The sequence below is a fragment of the Schistocerca gregaria genome, chromosome X (assembly GCF_023897955.1).
Source record: "Schistocerca gregaria isolate iqSchGreg1 chromosome X, iqSchGreg1.2, whole genome shotgun sequence".
Lineage (NCBI taxonomy): Eukaryota > Metazoa > Arthropoda > Insecta > Orthoptera > Acrididae > Schistocerca > Schistocerca gregaria.
Window position 1 is genome coordinate 620,547,496 of NC_064931.1, and position 22,531 is coordinate 620,570,026.

A 22,531-nucleotide genomic window follows, 5' to 3' on the forward strand; every position below is an offset into this window, starting at 1 on the left:
ATATATCAGTTGAATATAAAAAGAAAGCAGTCTGAAACTTGAATAGATTATTATGAAAATAATGGCAGAAATATCAGAAGGCTCAATGAATGACCAAAAAAATAGTAGAGGAAAACCCAAGCAGACTGATGAAAGATAAAGAATGCAACAGCTACTACCACCACCTTAAGAGACTGTCTACAGGCAGAAAACAGTTGCAAATGGCTACTGCTAACCAATCCATAGACAGAAAGCAGATGGAGGAGAAAAGTGCAGCTCATGTAATGCAACCTCTATAGCTAATTGGACCACCTAGGACATTAAATTGTGCATTTTGGAAATTGTTATTACAAACCACTTTCCCCCATCTGTTGTTATCTACATAAATTTAAAAATATGAGAGACTTAAAGATTATTTTATCATAGTTTAAAGTGATTTTGGAGCAGCATCAAGGATGAATGGAAGTCCTGTAACAAGTGATTGTTTTCAGTTTCCCAGTTTGTACATTTAAGAGCTTCCAGTACTCTTAACAAATTTTGTTATTACAACATTTCTTGCCTTAACATTTGTGAAACAGGCTGCATTTTCTGCTTGTACCCTATCTAAAATTATCATCACTGTCTGAAAGATCATCTAGGTAAGTGATGCAGCTGGAACTTTTAAAATGCCTTTAGGTCATGTTGTCATCTTCTGATCTTATGTTTGAGCATTATCGTACACTTTCTTATTTTCATCTACAATGAGTTCACTTTTTGTTACTTCTACTTCTGTTATTTCATGTATTTCTTTAAGCATATTTATAGATCTTCCAATAATTATTGGAACATCATTGGCAGTATGCCTCTTTCTGGGTGGATATCATAATTATTTTGCCCTCTGGCTTATTTTCTGAATAACAGCATGCAGTTTAGAAGCATGTTCTCTCATTAAAGGGAAAACTATAAACTTATATGCAATTGAATTACCAGCAGTGATAGTTGCTGTGTTTGAGATAGAGCAATTCTATTATCATGGTGAATGAAATAGTTAAATTTGTGTGAAAAAAGTTGCAGAACTTTGTACTGGCAATTGACATGATAGTGAACCATAGGATGGGAAAGACATGTAACATCAACATGTTTAAAGACCAAATCATGGGTGTTGGTGTGTCGAAAAGTCCACCAAGCACCAACACCACATGGCAACACACTGCCATCGGGTTGGTTGCCAGTGCACTCCCTGTGACTATATGACATCCCAGCTCTGTCATTTGCAACTTGTAGAGGGCCTTCATGTACACCAGATAACAGTACAGAGGGTGTGTAAGTCAGCAAGAGAGGTTGCTCATACCACAAACCATTTTCTGCATCTGCCAATGTCATGGGCAGCCAATCAGGAAGGAGTGTACCTCTGCCATGTGGGTATTTAGCACCACATTTGCAATGATCATGGCAGTTACATTGGCCAGCCAAGTGAGGAAGTCTGCTCCAGATCCAGAATCACTGACTGCTGTTGCTGCCATGGGGCCTCGGAACTGGCTCACAGGCCTGTTAGTGTTCTGTCAGACTCATTTGGACAGACTGTAACTTAAGTGTTAATCTGTTCCAAAGTGCTCCACTCAAGGAGAGTAAGGACTTAACATTTGATAAGAAATAGGAGAGAACGAACTCTGAGTGTGAAAGCCTTCCTTTTGTTGTTCCAAATACTTGCATTTGGTTTGATCTTATTTCCCTGTTAGGAGAGATTTAAAAAGTTGATTACTTGTTCCATTTGACAGTCAACAAAGACCATTTGTGTTGAATTCATTGTGTTCTTAAATATAGAGGATGAACTACATGTTTGTGTGCTCTCATAGAAGTGTTCAAAGTTCAGGAGACTTCAGGTGCCTTATGCAAGAAACATTGTCTCTCAAAGGTCTGTGCAAGCACTGAGCTTTTCTCTTCCCTTGTGACAATTGTGTACCATGAATACCTCAGCTCAGGAAAAACCACCACTTTCACCAGAGTCAACTTCTGTGAATATCAATGTGCTGATACAAGGGTGCTGTTGACTATTGTGGACTATAAGGGTGGACAGAAAACCCACTGCATAGGAGGTCTCTCACCAGTAAAATGTGGCTCAACAGAAACAGTTAGTACTTGCACAGCCTAGAACTGCTGACATGCTATGGGTTATAGAAGCCACTGACCCACACATGCACATCTGTTTGTCACGTCAGAGAGAGAGAGAGAGAGAGAGAGAGAGAGAGAGAGATTGGCTTATGTTTAGGAATACCACCACCAAACACTCAAAGTACCAAGAAAGGTCACTTGGAGGGACGAGTCATGGCGCACACTGATGGCAGAGTATGGGAACATTGTAAAGTGCATGAGGTAAAGTGTCCTGCTTGCCAGCAGAATGCCATACAGTGATATGGTGGAGGTATTCTCGTACGAAGTTATATGGTGTGAAATGGGAGTACTGACAAATTTACCATCATCCATCACTTTCACATGATACAAGAATCTACTGCCAATAATACACATCTGTCAATTCACTTACAGCAGCCTACAGGAAACTGTACACTAAGCTTAATAATTTTTTATTACATCATTTCAAAATTGCTTCATATGTCACCTGAATTCAGTCCCATCAGAGACATCCAGGATGCTATCAAGTGAGATGTGTATACCTTGGACTCTTCCATCACCAGTCTTCATTAATTTTGGGCAGTGGATGAATAATCTGAGATCAGGACAACTCTCCAATACTTTTATCATTTCATGTAATCCATATCATGACATGTCATCATTGCCATTGCGGTTGTTAGGTAGGAGTCTGTAATTCAGTTGCTAATGAGTGTATATGGATCAACAGTTTGGTGAATTAAATTATTTTATTTTCACCAGAACAGCTGTCCCATGCTGTCAACGTCACACATGTAGCAGTGGGAGTTGTAGCTGGCTTAAATTTCCATCAGTAACTGATGCTGACATCAAAACATGCAGCCAGAACATCATGATTGCAAGTGTAATAGTTCTGCCAGCCACTGCTTCTGCAATACTGTTCCTAACTCTGATTTTTAAATATCATTCAGTGATAAGGTAGAAAATGCAGATAAATAAATAAATAAATAAAATAAAATAAAAAAGAGCAGGCAGTGGTACAAGATCTGTAGTAATTATGTGCAAAGGCACTATTGCAGACTCGATGTTGCTTAGGGAGCATCTATCCTGGTAACTATATTAAAAATCAGAAACATTAATTCAATAATTTGATAAAATCAGACCTAAAACAGTCATTTTTAATTGAAAAAGATGGTAATGGAAAACATTAAATGAACTGTGTTCATTGAGCTGATAGCTTTATGAACACTGGAGACACAAAGACACTGTTTCAAAAATGAATTCTCACTGAGGAGTATGTGTTACTATCCAGCTTCAAGCATCAGTTAATTTGTTGCTGTGAAGGACTTAATAATGTCTCATTAAATAAGTACAGGTAAGAATGAAACATAATCAGGGCAAAAACAGCAGTCAGATGTTTTTGTCACCCACCTCTGTCACATATAGCATTGCAAAACTATCACAGGCTACTGTCAACTATCATAAGGAAGAGTAGACTTCAGTAGTTTTTCTAGTAGCTTTTGTCAGTTAAGATAATACACACATTACCTGTACATTAGGTGTGTTGCATATCTGTCTGCCGCATATCGACTGCTTTGTTTACATACGCGATCAGTGTCTTACTAGATTCCCCTAGGAATGGGAAGTGGTGAATGGTCTAAAAACTGAGGAAGGAATACAAAGCACTGCATAACCTACAGAACATTTTTGTTATACATTGCTATCCTCCTGTCTGTTACTTGAGAATAGTGTGTTTATAGCAAAATTGAAACTGCCAATGTTTAATTCAGGTTTCATTCAAAAATGTTTGCCTTGTAATGTGAAACAGAGGAATGTTCTAGAAAAATTAAAAAAACAGAAGCAATACAAATTTATCACTTAGCAGTAGAAAATGTAATTTCCTCAAAATATAAAGTAAAATAAAATAAGTAAATAAATAAAATTAAAATTAAACAAAAAATAAAAAGCCTCGAAACAAAAATATATCAGACCTCACTTCAGTATGCCGTCAAGCTTATATAAAATATGTTTTCGTTATAGGTAAGAAGCTTTCAAATTTATCAATAATAACAGGAAACTCTGGATGATGATGATGATGATGATGATGATGATGATGATGATGATGATGATGATGATGATGATGATGATGATGATGATGGTGATGGTGATGGTGATGGTGATGGTGATGGTGATGGTGATGGTGATGGTGATGGTGATGGTGATGGTGATGGTGATGGTGATGGTGATGGTGATGGTGATGGTGATGGTGATGGTGATGGTGATGGTGATGGTGATGGTGATGGTGATGGTGATGGTGATGGTGATGGTGATGGTGATGGTGATGGTGATGGTGATGGTGATGGTGATGGTGATGGTGATGGTGATGGTGATGGTGATGGTGATGGTGATGGTGATGGTGATGGTGATGGTGATGGTGATGGTGATGGTGATGGTGATGATGATGGTGATGATGATGGTGATGATGATGGTGATGATGATGGTGATGATGATGGTGATGATGATGGTGATGATGATGGTGATGATGATGGTGATGATGATGGTGATGATGATGGTGATGATGATGGTGGTGATGGTGGTGATGATGGTGGTGGTGATGATGGTGGTGATGATGATGGTGGTGATGATGATGGTGGTGATGATGATGGTGGTGATGATGATGGTGGTGATGATGATGGTGGTGATGATGGTGGTGATGGTGATGGTGATGGTGATGATGGTGATGATGATGATGATGATGATGAATGTTCTAATGAGTATAAAATAAAAACAATAATTATACAGATTTTTTAATGTTTTTGCAGTTTGAGTGTACTTGCATTGAAAAAAATTGCTTTAGTTACTTAAAAGTGCAGTTTTTATTTGCTCAATTAATTTTTGCTTCTAAAATGCAATTAATATCTTGTAAGGATATAAAATACACAATGGACTAACACTGAAGTGTGGCTCTAATTAAGTTGACAACAAACACAAAAACAGAGATGTCTTTGGCTCCCTGTTACTCTCTTACACATTCATTTATGTTTCTTTCTCTACCAATGCTACCTTTAATCCTACCATTTACTGTGTCATTTGTGTACTGTACCAAAATTACCAATATTTTTAGTAGATTACAACTCTAGCCAAATATAATTGTGGTTGAATGCTTCCGAGAAATTTTAACACATTTCATCTATAAATTGCCTGATCATGCCAAAGTGATAGATCTCAAACTGGCAGTTATAGTGTTACACATGTAAAATGGAAGGCAAGGATCAAGAGTACAGCAGCAATATTCTAAATGCACTTTTCCAAAAAATATCTTTGGCAGTTGGTTACATATCCCACTCATGGTGGAAAAGTTTGCAATATACAAGCCCATAATTTGCAATTCAATGAATACAGATATAGGACTCAGGTACTAAAAGATTTTTACATTATCATTGATCACTAGCACTAATCAAAAACTCATGAGAGGTAGGAAGAACTTGATTTTATCAAGGACGACAAGAAAATGATTTGAAACTAGCCTGAGCAACCAATACCAAATATTAAAATGTCCTAATGCACAAGTATAGAAATATAGTAGGACATGTAGTGGATATATTTTTACCTGTAAGGTAGTGAGGAATAGAAAGTATCTGCAATGATTCAATAACAATACTGGAAAGTTACTTAAATAAAAAGGAAAAAAAACAGTGTTGCACATCAGATTCAAATGAAACCAAATCATTAACAAAACCTGAATTACATAGATACACACCTAAGGCAGTAAATCAAAGCTGCCTACTCAGATGCTCGTTGATAACGATTGTACCAAAGCAGAAGATGGTAAATCAAAGCTGAATACCAAACCCTGTCTTCAATTGCTTTACTAAAAAAGATCACAATGTAGTTCCTACTTTTGATGATAGCACAGATGTAAAAATGGCAAATATACACTGATCAGCCAGAACATTATGACTATCGGTCTATTACTGATATAAACCTGTCTAGGCAATAGCAGTATCACCTAGCAAGAAATGACTGCTAGTCAGACACGTGTATTGTGCATGTAGTATCAGTGAGCATGCTGCCCATATGTAGAGTCGGGAAGACAGACAATCTCTCTGAATTTGGCTGATGCCAGATTGTGATGACCCAGAGGCTTGGCATGAGGATTTTGGGAATTGCATGAGGATTTTGGAAATTGCATGATTTGTCAGGTGTTTGAGGAGTGCTGTGGCTAGTGTCTTCAATGCATGGTGAAACTGAGATGAAACCAGACAACATGAGGTTCGGCGGCCACCCCTCATTACAGATGTTGGACATTGTAGGCTGGGCAGACTGGTAAAATGGGATAGATGGTGAACTGTGGCAGAAATAACATCAAACTTTAATGCTGGACAAACTATGAGTGTGTCTGAACACACAGTGCACCAAATACTCCTAATGGTGGGCCTCCACAGCCAAAGAGGCATGCAAGTTCCAATGTTAACACCATGACATTCACAGCTACAACTGAAATGGGCATGTGACCATTGGCACTGGATGTTGGCACAGTGGCAGAACAATGTATGGTCTGATGAATCCTGATATCTTCGTCATGCCAATGGGAGTGTGTGAATCCGTCATCTTCCAGAGGAACAGCTCCTTGAAACCTATTCTGTGGGATGGAGACAAGTTGATGGCAGCTCCATTTGCGCAAGGGAATATTCACATTGACATCCATCGGTCCAGTGGAGCTCGTGCAAGACACCATGATGGCCAAGGAGTATCGTACACTGGTTGCAGACCACATACACCCCTTCATGATGATCATGTTTCTTGATGGCAGTGGCATTATTCAACAAGATAGTGCACCATGTCACAAGACCAGGAGTGTGATGGAGTGGACTGAGGAACACTGTGGCATGTTCAAATTGACGTGCTGACTCCCTGGTTGAACACATCTGGGATATGATTGAAAATTCAGAGTTCATGATCCCCCTCCCCATAATTTACAGGAATTAGGTGACTTGTGCACAGACTTGGTACCAACCTCCTCCAGTGACCTACCAAGGCCTCATTGGTTCCATACCATGATGTGTTGCCCTTGATATCCATGCCAAATGTGGACATATCGGCTATTAAGTAAATGGTCATAACATTCTAGCTGATAAGTGTAGAAATAAGTGGGTACAGAACTGAAAAATGACTTACTAAGTCTGGTAGGGGACCGACCACTGGATTTGAGGGCATACAAATTAAATTTTACATTGAATTTTCAGAAGAACTGATCCCTCTTTTAACAACAGTTTATAGAAGCTCACTAAAAAAAATTGATGAATGGAGTAAGACACATGCTGTTTCATTCCTTAAGAAGGTTCTTAGTATAGATCCTCAGAACTACAGAGCTGTTTCATTGAAACCAATTTGCTGCAAATTGTGGAACAAATGTTATGTTAACACACATTTATTTTGATACTGAAGAACTCCACTGTAGGAACCAATATCATTTCTGCAAATCCTGACCATGAAAAACTCAGCTTTTTCTGTTCATTTATGAGATAAAGGAGGATTGACATAAGAGAACACAGGTTGGTGTCATATACCTTGAGTCCCAGAATGCCTTCAATATAGTTCTCTACTGTAATGTAGTAAATTAAATACATGCATATACAGTACCAAAACAGATATGCAACTGAGCTAAATATGCCCTTCTTAACAGAACCCAGTAAGTTATTGTTAATGAGGCTGCATTTTCAAAAGAGAGAGCAGCATCCAGTGTACCTCAATTAATGGTCTCGCGGTTCTAGGCGCTCAGTCCGGAACCGCACGACTGCTGCGGTCGCAGGTTCGAATCCTGCCTCGGGTATGGATGTGTGAGATGTCCTTAGGTTAGTTAGGTTTAAGTAGTTCTAAGTTCTAGGGGACTGATGACCACAGATGTTAAGTCCCATAGTGCTCAGAGCACTCAACTGTACTCAATACACAATGTGTCTACACTGAAATGCCCTATTTTCAATTGGCACCCAACACAAAATTAAATAAAATAAATTTATTTCCTTCTCAAAAATTAGTTGTATGTCAAATTAAGCTCAAAAAAATTAAAACATCAAATCAAAAAACTTCCGCATATGAGTGCATGTGGTGACATGAAGAACGTCTAGCTGTACTCGGTTTCCATCCAGGTCCACTACGGCATGTCTGGGAGGGGGGTTGGTACTTCCTTAATCTGGGTATGGAGGTCTTGTATGTCCTGCATTGCAGTTACAAACACTTTGTCCTTCACATAGCCCCCTGATGAAAAAATCCAATGGTGTAATGTCAGGAGAACATGATGACCAATACACAGGTCCATACATCCAATACAGCATGAAAACTCTGATTCAGAGTTTTCCATACATACAATGACCAATGAGGTGGAGAACCATCTTGTTGAAACAAAGGTTTAGTTGCAGGTTTTCAACCTGGGGAAAAATAAACATTGCCAACATATTTAAGTATGTTGTTCTTGTGACAATTTCCTCAGCAAGGATGAATGATCCAATAATCTTGTCACATGAGGTCACACCACTGATACTGTTTGGAATCTGTGACCTCCAGATGTGAATGTTATGCTTATTTGCTGGCCCAGACAGATGGAATGTGAGCTCATCAGAAGACATTGCACGTGACCATAAACGGGATTCCGGTTGATCAAGTTAACCGTTTCACATGCAAATACATATTTCCATTGCTTGTCATCAGGCTTTGTGGTCTGCAGAATCTAAGCCTTCTACAAATAGAGATACTACTTTTTGAGGGCCTTATGAATAGTTGCACATGGCATCTGACGTTCCTGTGGGGCCTGATGAGTTGTGTGGACTTGTTGGAATGCTTGGCAGACATTCTCACCTCGTTCTTCAGAAACATGCCAACCCCCTGAATGGCACTTCAGAATTCCTCCAGTCAAAAGGATGGACATACAGAAAGTTCAGAATTCTGTCAGTGTCCAAAAAATGCCTATGTGGAAATATGGCGCTGAGTGAGGATCGCGAGTGTGTAAAGTCCGGAAAAAAGTGTAAAAATAACAAGAAAGTGTTTATCGTGCAGTATAGTCAGTGTGTATTGTGAAAACTTGTGCATGCCATGCTACATAATAAAGAAAGTCACAGAAAAAAACTGTGGAACCACAAGAAGTAATAAGGAGAATTACGCATGTGGAGCATCTACATTGTCTTTCGGGGAAACAAGTGTAATATTAAGTTCGGATCCCTGCCACTGCAAGAAATGTGCGGTTAAAGGTGTAATGTGCACGATATGTAAAACTGTGTTTCATTATTCATGTGTTAATGTAAATCCTAAATTTAAGAGTTGGTTCTGCGCAAAATGTAGCAAAGAAGATCCTGTGCAAAAACTTAATAAGGTGGATTGCACAAAAAATATCATTGCAGTGTTAGTGGAAGAGATACGCGTTTTACAACAAGAGTGCAACAAATCCCTGCAGCTGAACACAACGGGTGTAAATAAATCGCACAGTGAACTCCACTCAGGAACCATTAACTATAGTAGCAAAAATATAAGTCATAACTTGAGTAAAAAGTATGGGAGAGTAGGCAGTAATGGTGTATGCGAAGCAAAGTTCCATTCTTGGTGTGCAAAAGTTGATCCGTTGCCGAAAACACACGAAAATTCATCGTCAGAAAGGAAATATGATACCAATGTCTACAGGGCCAGACTAAACCCACCTATTCAATTACGGAACAGATACGAAGTGCTAAGCGAAATAAGTGATGATAGTGCTTCAGAAAATATTTTTGAAAATATGCAGGTACATGTTTCAGCTGTTGGTGCTCCCCTGAATAGGCCTACGTGCAATTCATGTCAACATATGCCTAGGTCACAGCAAAAAGTACATAATCACATGGGAAAAGTGCACATTCTAGCTGATAGCCACGGGCGCGGAATAGCCTCTCTTGTTAATGAGGCATCAGTTGTGAAATCTATGAGTTATGTCAAGCCTGGGGCTTTCCTTTTGGAGGTAATTAAGGATGTTTACACTGATGAAATTATCAAGTTGACTTCAAAAGACTTTGTAGCTTTGTTTGGTGGCTCTAATGATGTATATAAAAATGAAACCTCTAAAGCCTGCTCAGAATTGAAAAAGCATCTGGCTCTTTTGTCTCATACAAACATTCTCTTTGTCAACATTCCACATCGCTATGATCTGCCACGCTGGTCTTGTGTGAACAAAGAGATTAGTGCTGCTAATGAGTTTTTCCAGTATATGCAGTCAATTCGAAAATGTTTGTGTTGTTATTAGTGGCATTGGTCAGAGATTCCACACTTCTCATGGTCTTCACTTGAATGGCCTAGGGAAGAAAATTGTATCACAAAAAGTATTGGATGAAATAAAAAGGCACCAGCAAACACCTGCAGCACCATCGACAGTAACAGTAACACCACAAAAATCAATAACAGCACGTTCATCACAAGTAGCAACAACAACAGAAGCAACAGAAACAACAAAATCACCACCATTAGCAGCAGTAAAATTACCACAAAGGGTCAAACCGCAATCAGTAACTGCAACTAAACCTTCGGCGGAAACAACAACAAAACCAACAGATACTACAACAGATCCACCATCAACAGAAATAATGCCAATAAAAGAATCAAAGGCAGCAACAGCACGAAGAATCCTGCGGGTGCGGGTGCGACCGCAGAAACAGCATCAACAACACAACACTGCCTAAGGAGAAGTCAGACAAGGTACATCTACATCGTTAAATAAGGATTTTTTATGGCTTCAGACAATAAAAAGGAAAAGATTGTGACAAATCAGCAAGAAAATTTGCAGATAAGTCACAACTACTATGGAAAAAGTAGCACATCACCAGGTAATGACAAAAGAAAAAATATTTGCAAAACAGTCAGGATAATGTGTCAGAATATTCTCAATGCCTCAGAAACAAAGTACTATATCTAGAAGTAGCTTTAAATAATCTTGCTGATGTCTCTTGTGTTTGTTTATCTGAACACTGGTGCAAGGCTAGTGAATTAAGTCTCATAAATATAAGCAAGTTTAATTTAGCATCACATTATTGCCAAAGTGTTTTTAAAAATGGTGGGGTATGCATTTACTCTAGAGTAGGACTGCAGTTCAAAGTGAAAATGAATTTGACCATCTAAATATAGAAAAACATTTTGAATCATGTGCCATAGAGTTAAAAACTGAGGAGAAGAATGAAAAACTTGTTGTCATTACAATATATAGATCTCCACTGGGTGACAAAAACATATTCTTCAAAAAAAATAGAAGCAGCATTAAACACTTTTTATAGTAATGAAGTGAAATTATTTTTATGTGGAGATTTTAATATTAACCTGTTAATTGAAAGTGATGAAAAAAGACAGCTTTTGAGTATACTCAGCAGCTTCCACATGAAACCACTCCTTCCAGATGCCACCAGAATAACAGAACTGTCATCTTCTCTTTTAGACAATATTTTCACAAATATGGAGAATGGTATCACTGAGCCACTAAACGTAAACTTAGGTCTTTCGGATCACAATACACTATTAAAATACATAAATTACTCTATCCCCAAGGCAGTAAAATATAAGTGGGGATACAAAAGGCACTTCTATACAGAAAAAGTGAGTACTTTCATCCAGCTGTTAGCTAATGAAACCTGGGAAGATGTCTTTGCACAAACAACTGAGGAATCTTTCAATGCTTTTTCTAGTACATTCATGTACCTATTTGAGATGTGTTTCCCAAAAAAAAGCTCACAAAGATCAATGCCATGCCTAGGATCACAAGCCAGTGGATATCACCTGCTATTAGAGTATCTAGTCAAACACTAAAATATATCAGTCAACTCAAAAAAGATAACAAAGATGAACACTTCACAGATTATGTTAAGACATACAAGAAACTTTACAGGAAGGTGATCAAAAAAGCCAAGACAATGCACAATGACAGTGTAATTGCTGGGTCAGCAAACAAATCAAAAGCTATATGCAATGTAGTAAAAAAAGAAATAGGCTCAAACAAAAGTGTTAGAAATCCGGATGACTTTGTTTTAAAAGATGATCAAGGTGTGCTAGTCAGAAATCTTACTTTAGCAAATTACATTAATGACTACTTCATAAATAGTCCAATCAATCTGAGTAAAAATTGTTCTAAGAATAGTAGAACATCAATCCCAGAAGAACAAAGTGTTAATTCATTCTTGCTACCTCCCACGAACAAACTGGAAGTTAATCAAATAATAAAAACAATGAAGAATAAAATGTCCTCAGGGATTGACAAGATGCCTTGCTCAGTCATGATGAGATGTGCTAGTGTCATATCAGACCCACTCTCACACATCATAAACATATCATTTTCAGAAGGTGTCTTTCCACAACGATTAAAAATTGTAAAAGTAAAAACATTGTATAAAAAGGGCAATATACATGAAGTGGGAAACTATAGACCAATAGCTTTATTATTGGTATTTTCAAAAGTAATAGAGACAGTCATGAAAAACAGAATTACAAATTACCTCGAGAAATTCAATCTATTGTCTGTAAACCAACACGGCTTTCGCAAAGGAATGAGTACAGAGTCAGCCATCACCCAATTCATTGAAAATATTGTAACGGGGCTAGATAAGAACAACAGTACAATAGGAATAAATTTGGATCTCTCAAAGGCATTTGATACTGTCCAACATGATGTCCTGCTAGACAAATTAGAATGTGTTGGTATACAAGGAGTAGCTAAAAAGTGGTTTCAGTCATATCTCCATAATAGGAAACAGGTAGTAGAAATTGCAACAACCAACAGTAAAATCCAAAGTATTGTTTACAGATCGGATATTCAGACTGTGCCAATTGGGGTACCACAGGGGAGTGTTCTAGGGTCTCTATTTCTTCTTTACATAAATGATATCAAGATTCCAGTAAATGGTACTCATATAACCCTGTTTGCGGATGACACAAACATTTGTAGTAACTGACATAAACTGGGTATTGCCAACATCTGCAACCAGAGTTATTGAATATTTGCAAAATTGGTTTGAAGTGAACAAATTAACCATAAATATCTCTAAAACTAATTATATCCATTACAGGAAAGCAAAGTCACACTCTGATCTAGATCTCAGAATACAAAATAAAGAAATTGTGAGAGTTGCTTCCACAAAATTCTTAGGTGTACATATAGACAAAAATTTAGACTGGAAATCCCATATCCTGTATCTCTCGCATAAGTTATGCTCTGCTTGCTTTGCTTTACGTGTTATTAGCTTTGTATGTAGTAGGGAATGTAGCAAAGCTGTTTACTTTGCTTATATACAACAGTCTGCTATTACCTATGGCCTCACCTTCTGGGGTCATAGTAAGAAAAATCTCAAAACCATCTTCACTCTACAAAAACGAGCTGTTAGAATAATTACCAACAGTTCAAGGCTAACTCCTTCAAAGCAATTATTTAAACAGCTGAATATTCTACCCCTACTATGCCTCTATATACAGAAAAGTGTAATTAATGTAAAAAGAAATATTAACAATTTCCAATCCAACTCGGATCTACATACTTAAAACACAAGAAAGTGCAATGACATTCATATAAAAAGAGTTAACAAGGCTTTGGTGCAGAAACAAACATACAAGGAAGCAGATTGTATAACAAACTACCGGTAAAGATAAAAGAAATAAAAAAAAATTCTTCATTTAAAGAAGCAGTATTCATATTTTTAATGACCAACTGCTATTATTGTATAAAAGAATACCTGGAATAGCTTCATACTAAACAATTATATTTATATACTCTGTGCCAATAGTAATTTTTATCTGACAGTTGCTATGATCTAAATAAATAATATGTACAAAAGTGCTAGAATTGTATGTGTTATATCTAAATGTATCTTTCTCATACATCAATGTAAATAATCAAAGTTGTACATGCTATTTCAGTGCGGTCTACTACTACTTCTTTTATGCTCTTAGCCTCTGGTGCTACTTTCCTGTAAACAGAATGAAACTGCATTTGCACCACAAAAATTGATTAAAAGTCTGTGTACCAAATAAGTTTGTGTCTTCTCCTGAGCATACACCATTTTCACTCGGGTGGATGACAATGAATCAATGAAGATGTCAGATTTTGACAGAAATTAAGAGGCAACTTTAGGTCCTTCTGCTCCTTCTGCGATCAATGGACAAGTTAGAACTGAAACAAAAAATTTTTACTATTTTTAAATCACATCAGAAAATGGCATTTTGGTATAGACACACCGTATATTAATTACCTGACAGACAATATTTTCAGCTCATTGAGGCTGTTAATAGATAATTCAGACGTGTTCAGGAAGGTCATTTAATTTTAAAATTTGTAAAAAAATGCAGGAAGATTTGAAAGTGATCAGAATTTGAAACAAAGACTGGAAACTGACCTTCATGATGAACGAATGTAATGTAAGTGTGAAAATAGTCAGGCACACAATGTAGCTGCATGATCAGTAATGCTATTGGAATAAGTCATAACTGTCAAGTATCTAGGAGAATGGAGTGATTCAAAAGTAGACCAGACATGAGTTCATTTGAAGCAGCAGTTAGTCTCGCTGTGGCCCATAATATTTATTTATTATTTTTGTTTTTCAGTTTGGATACCTAGATCATTTAAATATGAAATTCATCAAAGATATGTTAATTAACTCATATTTAACCATAATTTTTTTTAAAAAAAGTACTCTTCTAGTTTCTAATATCACACTGAATGCAAAATTCTGGTTCTCATTGCAAATATAAATGATTAAGTATCGATATTTTATAACAGATTGGTAAAAGTTGCTGAAGTTGGAGAAAATAAATAAATAAATAAATTACACTTTTTTTTGAGAAAAATGAAAAATCAAATATCAAATACTCTTTATTTGAATATGCCTATTAATTTGTAGGACAGCTGTGGTCTCATAAGAGCCATAGTTATAAGAATTGTAGAAACATGGAAAACAATAATTTTCAGTGTCGAGCACACTGTACGGGTGGTGCATTTTTACAGTTATCATACCACTGCTATCTGAACCAAATAGAACTGATCTAGAAAAAAGTTAAGAGATTTGTCATGAGAACTAAAAAGATATTTAAGCTGCCAAGTGCACTGGAACTAATGCTTAAAGCTTTGCAGCATGTCACTGCCAAACGTTAACGAAATGTAGAACAGAACATCGTGAAAGAGGAGGTGGTCATGTGGATTTTCTGGTGGCTTGAGATTCAGCTGCTGATTGCTTCATTATCAGTGTAGCAGTATTGAAATGTATTCCTCAGAGTCTGATATGGGAGGAGTTCAGAGATTACCAGACCGTTGACTACAATACCTTCCGTGGCTTCAATATTTAACTATATGGGAAATCTGCAATGCAGAAAAATTACCCTTGTTAATGCCAGAAATTTTAATCACTATTGATTTTAATTACAATACTATGTTAGCTAAGACTGAGGGCATGTCATGTTTTCTGTCAGGTCATCTAAGAAGCATATTGCCTGAGTTTTGCCACATATAATTTCCTTCTGTTTAAAAATTAAATGACATTCAAAGCTATATTGTTCTCTGCTCAACTCTTTTTAAGTCTTTACTGGAACTGTTAACATAATTGCAGATTAGTTGGATCACTTTCCAGGCCAGTGCTACCCAAGTTAAATGTTCTGGTAAAGCTGTTGCCCTATATCATTGCTGAGTTGATGTACACATAACGCACAGCATAAAATGTAACCTTGTTATCATACTTGACTGTACTCAAGACAAGTTAGCTTCCACTCTGCATGAAATGAAATCCAATGAGGTTCCAGCAAACGTGGAAGAATACATAGTGTAATGTTTACATGAGGTTTATTCTTATGATGAATGTGGTATAGATACTTAAGGCCAAGCACAGCCTCCAGCAACAGCATTAAAGTGCTTACTCAGTTCCAGAGCAGGAGCTGGCTACACTTATAGCTTATTGACTGGAATTTACAAAGACCAGCCCAGACACTCTGCTTTACACAGCACCATCTCGGCACTGCTTTGTGGTACTCCATATCATGCAGCCCCCATAGACGCCAGTCCTACAGCCACTCAGAATGAAGCTTCCCTTGGAATTGACATTACACCAGTAAACTTTGTTTCCATTATTTTCAAGTTATCATGAACAATCTTTCAGTTATTAGAACTAAACTGGCCTGTGAATCTGTGTCATGAATGAAGTGTTCTTTTCTTCAACCTAGGATGATTCATCCACTGCTGTGTGGAACACCCACTACAGGTCTTAACTGTAATGACAAAGACAGACTCTTGGTATAAGACTTGTGATGAGCATTATGGACATATTTTCAGCTATGCTCTCATCTCATTATGGGAGACATTGCTTTACTGTTTGTGTGTGCAATGATTTTTCATGCCTTGTGTCCATTTGGCATTTTTGTATACTTGAATACCATGTGTTGTTCAGTACGTCTTACCCACTGCCTATTCGCCCCCACTGCCAGCCATGCCCAATGGTTCTGTCTGTTGCAGCCATGTCAGCCCATCTTCTAAGGTTTGTCTATTTACTGTAGCCCTTGGGGTCTTCATTGTTATCCTGCCTGACCACCACACATGCTCCATTTGGCTATGTCAGCCACCATCATGCCACTTCACACTTCTGCAACAAAGGTGCAGCCATGGACAGCCTCCTTCACACGGGTGGTGCACTGTGTCTTCTGGCACAGTTGTCACTTCTTACATTCTCTCCCCCTATGCCCAATGCTGAATCCACAATGATGATGCCATGGCTGGGTCTCTGCACATAGCACTCTAGCTTGACTGCCGCCTGGCTGATGCCCTTTACCGCCCATGCCCAATGCAGCTTGTTTGCCGCACTTTTTCCTTGCTCCATCAATGGCTGGTCTCCATTTCCAGGGTGATACTACATCTTCACTGCTGCTGGGCATGCAGTCTGTTGCCCCAATGTCACTCCTGTTTCCTTTATAGCTGAATCCAATGCTGTCCTCAAATGGTGAAGCACAATGCTGCCCATAAACATGTACCACTGCTTCTGGTTGGCACGGACATGGTTGACCTCCTTCTCTCAAGAACAACACAGCACTATGTGCCTCAGCTTTTCAGCAATGCACATCATTCTCAATGAGGTAGATTATTTCTGTGCACTTAAGCATACTGTGGCAGTGACTTTTCTTCCATTCCTGGCCTCATTCCAGCCAAATTCTTTTTGTACTTTTATGCACCCTGTTATGATGTTCTTCCTGCCACTTTCTGGTCTCCTTCAGTTGTTCCTGTGCTCCAATGCATGCCGGGGGGATGGTTTTGTTTCCACTTGAACCTCCCTTTGGCAACATTTTTCCTCTGCACCTGTGCCCTTTGTGGTGATGATCTCCCTGTCAGCCCTTGCCTCCCTCCAGCCAGCTTCTTCCTGTGCCACTGAGCACTCCATATTCAGTTATGACCTTTCCACCACTCTGGTTTCTCCTCTCATTTTGCCATTTCTGTGTCATCCGTTTTCATAGCATCTCTCCACTCTCAGGCTGTATCCCGATCCAGAATAATTCACTCCTAACATGCACTAATCCACCTCTAATATACACCATTATGCTCTTTGTGGGCATCACTGCACTTCTGCTGTGCCTTCTGGACCCCTCATACTTCCTCTACTCTCTCTCGGCTGGTGTCCACTGCCCACAACTTTCGTCAGTGCCTGCTGACTACTTCTGTCATCAGCATCAACATACTCCTGGCACCCATATTGGTTGAGCCCAGCCTCCCAATGCTATCAGTGCCTGACAGTGCCATGTCTCTTGTCGGCAGTTTCACTCATATGGTGTCCCCATTGGCTGAGTCCAGTCTCCCAGTGCTCCTAGCACCCTGAGCCACTGCAACCCTTTGGCCATTGGCTTCTTCACACGTCACAGCATAGAACACCCAATCACCAGGCCTGTCTCTGGATCATTGATCAGCTCATGACATTTTGCAGTCCATGCCATCACTAATCTCTTGCATTTTCTTTTTGTAGTGCTGCCTGGTTCACCCACATCCTTAGTAACTACTACTTCAGAACCTTTGGTACTGGGCTCCTGGGACTGGATTGCAGCTGTTATGAGCTCTTCACCCTTCTGGACCACCTCCATCACCCAGAAGAAGCACTGCTCTTGTCGATGTATGTTGACACTGCTCTCCCTCACTGGCTTTGCTGTCTCCCCTCATGGGAGAAGGGATGCAGGATCTGCATTCTTCATCAGCATGGTTTCACTAACTCCTCCTTAAGGGGAAAGGGGTGCAGCATATCAACAGCAGGCTGACCACATTATGCTTCCAACGCAATGTCTTCATTCTGCGGGTTGCTTACCCACAGCCCACAGGCATCTTTCCTCCAGAGACTATGGCTAATAATACATTACATGTTACAGACACAGTACTGTACACAAACAATCTGTTGATACACTGTTTATTATAGGCGCCACCACAGGGTACCAGACGTGCTTCTGAGCAGTGCAGGCATCAGGAAACTGGCAGCACTGCTATTGAGGAAGCTAACACCTTCAGCACACCACATGGTCACAGACATATTTCCACCTACTGAATACGTAATGCCAAGCAAAGCCTCTATCAACAGCAAACAACTGCTCACTCAGTTCTGGGCCAGGAGCCAGTTAGTCATAGTTCATCAATTGGAACTCACCAAATCAGCTGAGACCCTCAACTCTACAGTGTACTGTCTTTGCACTGCTTCACAGTACTCCACACAGTGCAATCCCTGTGGATATCACTACTACAAGCACTCGTGCTAAGGTTTCCCTTGGAACTTGTATTACACCATTGAATTTTGTTTCCATTATTTTCAAGTTATCACAAATGATCTTTCAGTTATTAGATGTAAACTTACCTGTGAACTGGTGCCAGAATAAAAAGTTCATTACTTCAGCCTGGGAATCACCATGCTCTACAGCATGAAATACCCACTGCAGATCTTCACAGTAATGATGAGTAAAAGCTCTTATCAAACTGGCAATGAGCATATGGGACATATTTTTCTGCATTGCTCTCACCACTTTGTTTTTGTTATTATCAAGTGATAATGAACAATCCTTCATTATTAGAACTAAACTTACCTATGAACTTACACCATGAATACAGTGTTCTTTACTTTAACCTGGGAATCTCATTTACTGTAGTGTGCATCATCCAGTTATGATGAAGACACTCTCATTGTGAAAATCATGAAGGAAAAATTAGAGAAATTTGAGCACATATGGAGTGATACAAACAATGTTTATGCCCGCACACCATGAAACAATGGAATGGGAATAGACAAAATGGAATGGCATCAGGAGGAGGAGAGGGATGGTTTTGGTACAACATGTAATATCTAATGTGGTTTGTGCAGTACAGATGTAGACAAAGAATTTCTCATTACCTCCTTTTACTTTCCAAATGCCAAAGAAACTCTCCCGTAAACCTCACAACAATAGCATCATTGGAAAAACAAAACAAGGTGGTGAGTGCCTGTGATAGCTTATATAAGGCACATTGGTTCTTGACAGAATGAATCATTCCTTCTGAAATTTAGTTTATCCTCCAGTGAAACATTCAGTTCAATTAAAACTAATTGCATGAGTGCATGTTTATGACTCAGCCAAATATAGTGTGGGAGGGAAAGTGGGAGTGAGATGCGGGTGGATTTAAATTACAAGCTGGCTCATGAGTCACAACAGGCTAGCTGATCATATGTCCCCACGTACATTTACATCTACGTACATACTGCACAAGCTGCCTGATAGTGCATGGCGGATGGTACCCTGTACCACAACTAGTCACCTTTTCTGTTCTGCTCACAATGAGTGAGGGAAAAATGAATGGCTATATGCCTCCATATGAGCCTAATTTCTCTTGTCTTCATTTCCCTTATGCAAAATGTATGTTGGTGGCAGTATAATTGTTCTGCAGCCATTTTCAAATGGCATTTCTCAAAATTTTCTCAATAGTGCTCCTCAAAAATGCCAGTGACCTTGCCGCAGTGGTAACACCAGTTCCTCTCAGATCGCCCAAGTTAAGTGCTGTCATGCTTGGCAATTTCTCAGATCGGTCACTGCCTGGGTGTACTGAGTGCTGTTGGCAAGTAGGATGCACTCAGCCCTTGTGAGGCCAATTGAGGAGCTATTTGATTGAGGAGTAGTGGCGCGAATCAGGAAAACTGACAATGGCCAGGAGAGTGGTGTGCTGACCACATGTCCTTCTGTATTCACATCTGGTGACACCTAACAGCTGAATGGCCTGTCGGTACCATTGGGCCTTCATGGCCTGTTTGAACGGTTTTTGTTCCTCAAAAACAACATTGGCTTCCCCCCAACTCCCATTTGACTTCCTGAAGCATGTCCACACTCCTTGCATGTTGTTCAAACTTACCAGAAACAAATATAGCAGCCCACCTCTGAATGACTTTGATATTGTCCTTTTTCTGACCTGATACAGATCCCAAGCACTTAAGCAATACTCAAGAATGGGTTGCACTAGTATCCTGTAAGTGGTCTCCTTTACAGATGAACCACACTTTTCTGAAATTCTCCCAATAAACCAAAGTTAACCATTTGCCTTCTCTATCTGTCCTTATATGCTCATTCCATTTCATATCACTTTGCAACATTAGTCTTAGATATTAATCAATGTGACTGTTAAGCGGCACACTACTAATGCTGTATTCAAACATTATGGGTTGTTTTTCCTACACATCTATATTAACCTACATTTTTCTACATTGATAGCTAGCTGTCATTCATCACAGGGGCTAGATATTTTGTCTTAGTCATCTTGTACCCTCCTACAGTCACGCAACAATGACAATTTCTGCAGACAGCTGCTAATTCCGTCTGCCAAATCATTCATGTACATCTAAAATAATAACGATCCTATCACACTTCCTTGGGGCATTCATGGTGATACCCTTGTGTCTGATTAACACTCATCATTGAGGGCAACATACTAAGTTCCATCTGCTGATACTTTCATTAAAAGCCTGCAGTGGGGCACTGTGTCAAATGCCATTCAGAAATCTGGGAATATGGAATCAGCCTGCTGTCCTTCATCCATAGTTCACAGAATAGCATCTGTGAAACGAGCTGAGTTTTGCATAGGTGATGCTTTCTAAAACATGATGATTCATGGACAGAAGCTTCTGGTTCAAGGAAATTTATTGTATTCAAACTGAGAATGTGTTTAAGAACTCTGAGCAAAATGATGTTAACGGTATTGGTGTATAATTTTGTGGATCATTTCTTTTACCCTTCTTATATACAGAAGCCACCTGAACTTTCTACAATTGCTTGGAACTTTGTGCTGGATGAGAGATTCATAATAAATGCAAGCTACATGAGGAGCTAATGCAATAGACTAATGTTTGTAAAACCAAACTGGGATTCCATCCAGACCTGATGAGTTATTTGCTTTCAACTCTTTCAGTTGTTTCTCTATGAGAAGGAAGCTTATTACTGTCTCCTCCAGTCAAGAATCTGCGTGATTGTAAAATGAAATTACATTTTTACAATTCTCCTGCCTGAACAGTTTCTTAAATGTGAAATTTAGGAGTCTGGCTTTCCTTTTGCTGTCTTCTACTGGTACATCAGACTGGTCAACAAGTGACTGGATAGATGCCTTGACCAACTTAGGAATTTTACTCAGGATCATAATTTGATTGGATTCTCAGCAAAATCTTGTGCTGAGATATGATGGCAGTAATTGTTGTATGCTTTGTGCATTGATCATTGTACAGCTGCATGAATTTCTACTAACTTTTGCCAGCCATCATTTGTGCATTCTCTTTTGAACCATGAGTATTGATTCCTCAGCATTTTCCAAATTTTGTTGTTGAACTACTGTGGGCCTTTTCTGTCCTTAACCCAATTGCTCAGCATATACTTCTCCAGAGCATAATTTATAATCTGTTGAACTTTGCTCACAATTCCTCTACATCTACCATACTGGAACTAAGCACTGTCAATTCATTATCTAAGAGGGATGCTAATGACTGCTTGTCTGATCTCTGTAACAGAAATACTCTCCTAGGCTCCTTGATTGATTTATTATCTATAGTAACCATAGTCACTATGATGATGTCACAGTCACTAATACCTGTCTCTGTAGTAACACTGTTGATCAAGTCAGGCCTGTTGATCACTACAAGATCAACGATACTTCCACTGTGTGTGGACTAGCTGCTCAAGACAGTTTTCATAAAACATGTTCAAAACTACATCACAAGAATGTCTGTCTGTACCTCCAGCAATGAATTGATAAATGTGCCCATCTATTCTCAGTAGGCTGAAGTGGCATCCAAATAATACTGAAAGATCTTGTTGTTTCTGTGCTAATGACTGTAGACTTTCTTTGAATGACTCTAACACTGTCACAGTGGTATCAGGTGGCCAGTGGAAACGTTCAACAATTAATTTGATTTCACCTACACCTGTTAGATGCAATCAGATATATTCACTGTCACACCAAATTCAACCT

At 38.8% G+C, this 22,531-nt stretch overlaps 1 protein-coding gene across 1 annotated transcript; it reads right to left on the bottom strand.

The window, feature by feature from the left end:
• Positions 1 to 1,337: 1,337 nt before the first annotated feature.
• On the bottom strand, positions 1,338 to 18,156 carry LOC126298242 (putative protein TPRXL). Its single transcript, XM_049989547.1, has 4 exons — positions 17,959 to 18,156; positions 16,863 to 17,043; positions 4,143 to 4,831; positions 1,338 to 1,493 (listed from the first exon to the last, which is right to left on the bottom strand). The coding sequence occupies exons 1-4, from the start codon at positions 18,154 to 18,156 to the stop codon at positions 1,338 to 1,340; spliced, it is 1,224 nt and encodes a 407-aa protein (XP_049845504.1).
• Between the last annotated feature and the right edge of the window lie 4,375 nt (positions 18,157 to 22,531).

Excerpts from the sequence above, each read along its gene's own strand:
- LOC126298242 (XM_049989547.1), bottom strand. The coding sequence starts at position 18,156 with ATGGAGGTGGTCCAGAAGGGTGAAGAGCTCATAACAGCTGCAATCCAG. Across the intron at positions 17,044-17,958 it reads ATGATCCAGAGACAGGCCTG|CATTGTGCTTCACCATTTGA; the intron begins GTGATTGGGTGT and ends GTTTATGGGCAG. Across the intron at positions 1,494-4,142 it reads CATCATCATCATCATCCAGA|TTCCGAGGCCCCATGGCAGC; the intron begins GTTTCCTGTTAT and ends CCTGTGAGCCAG.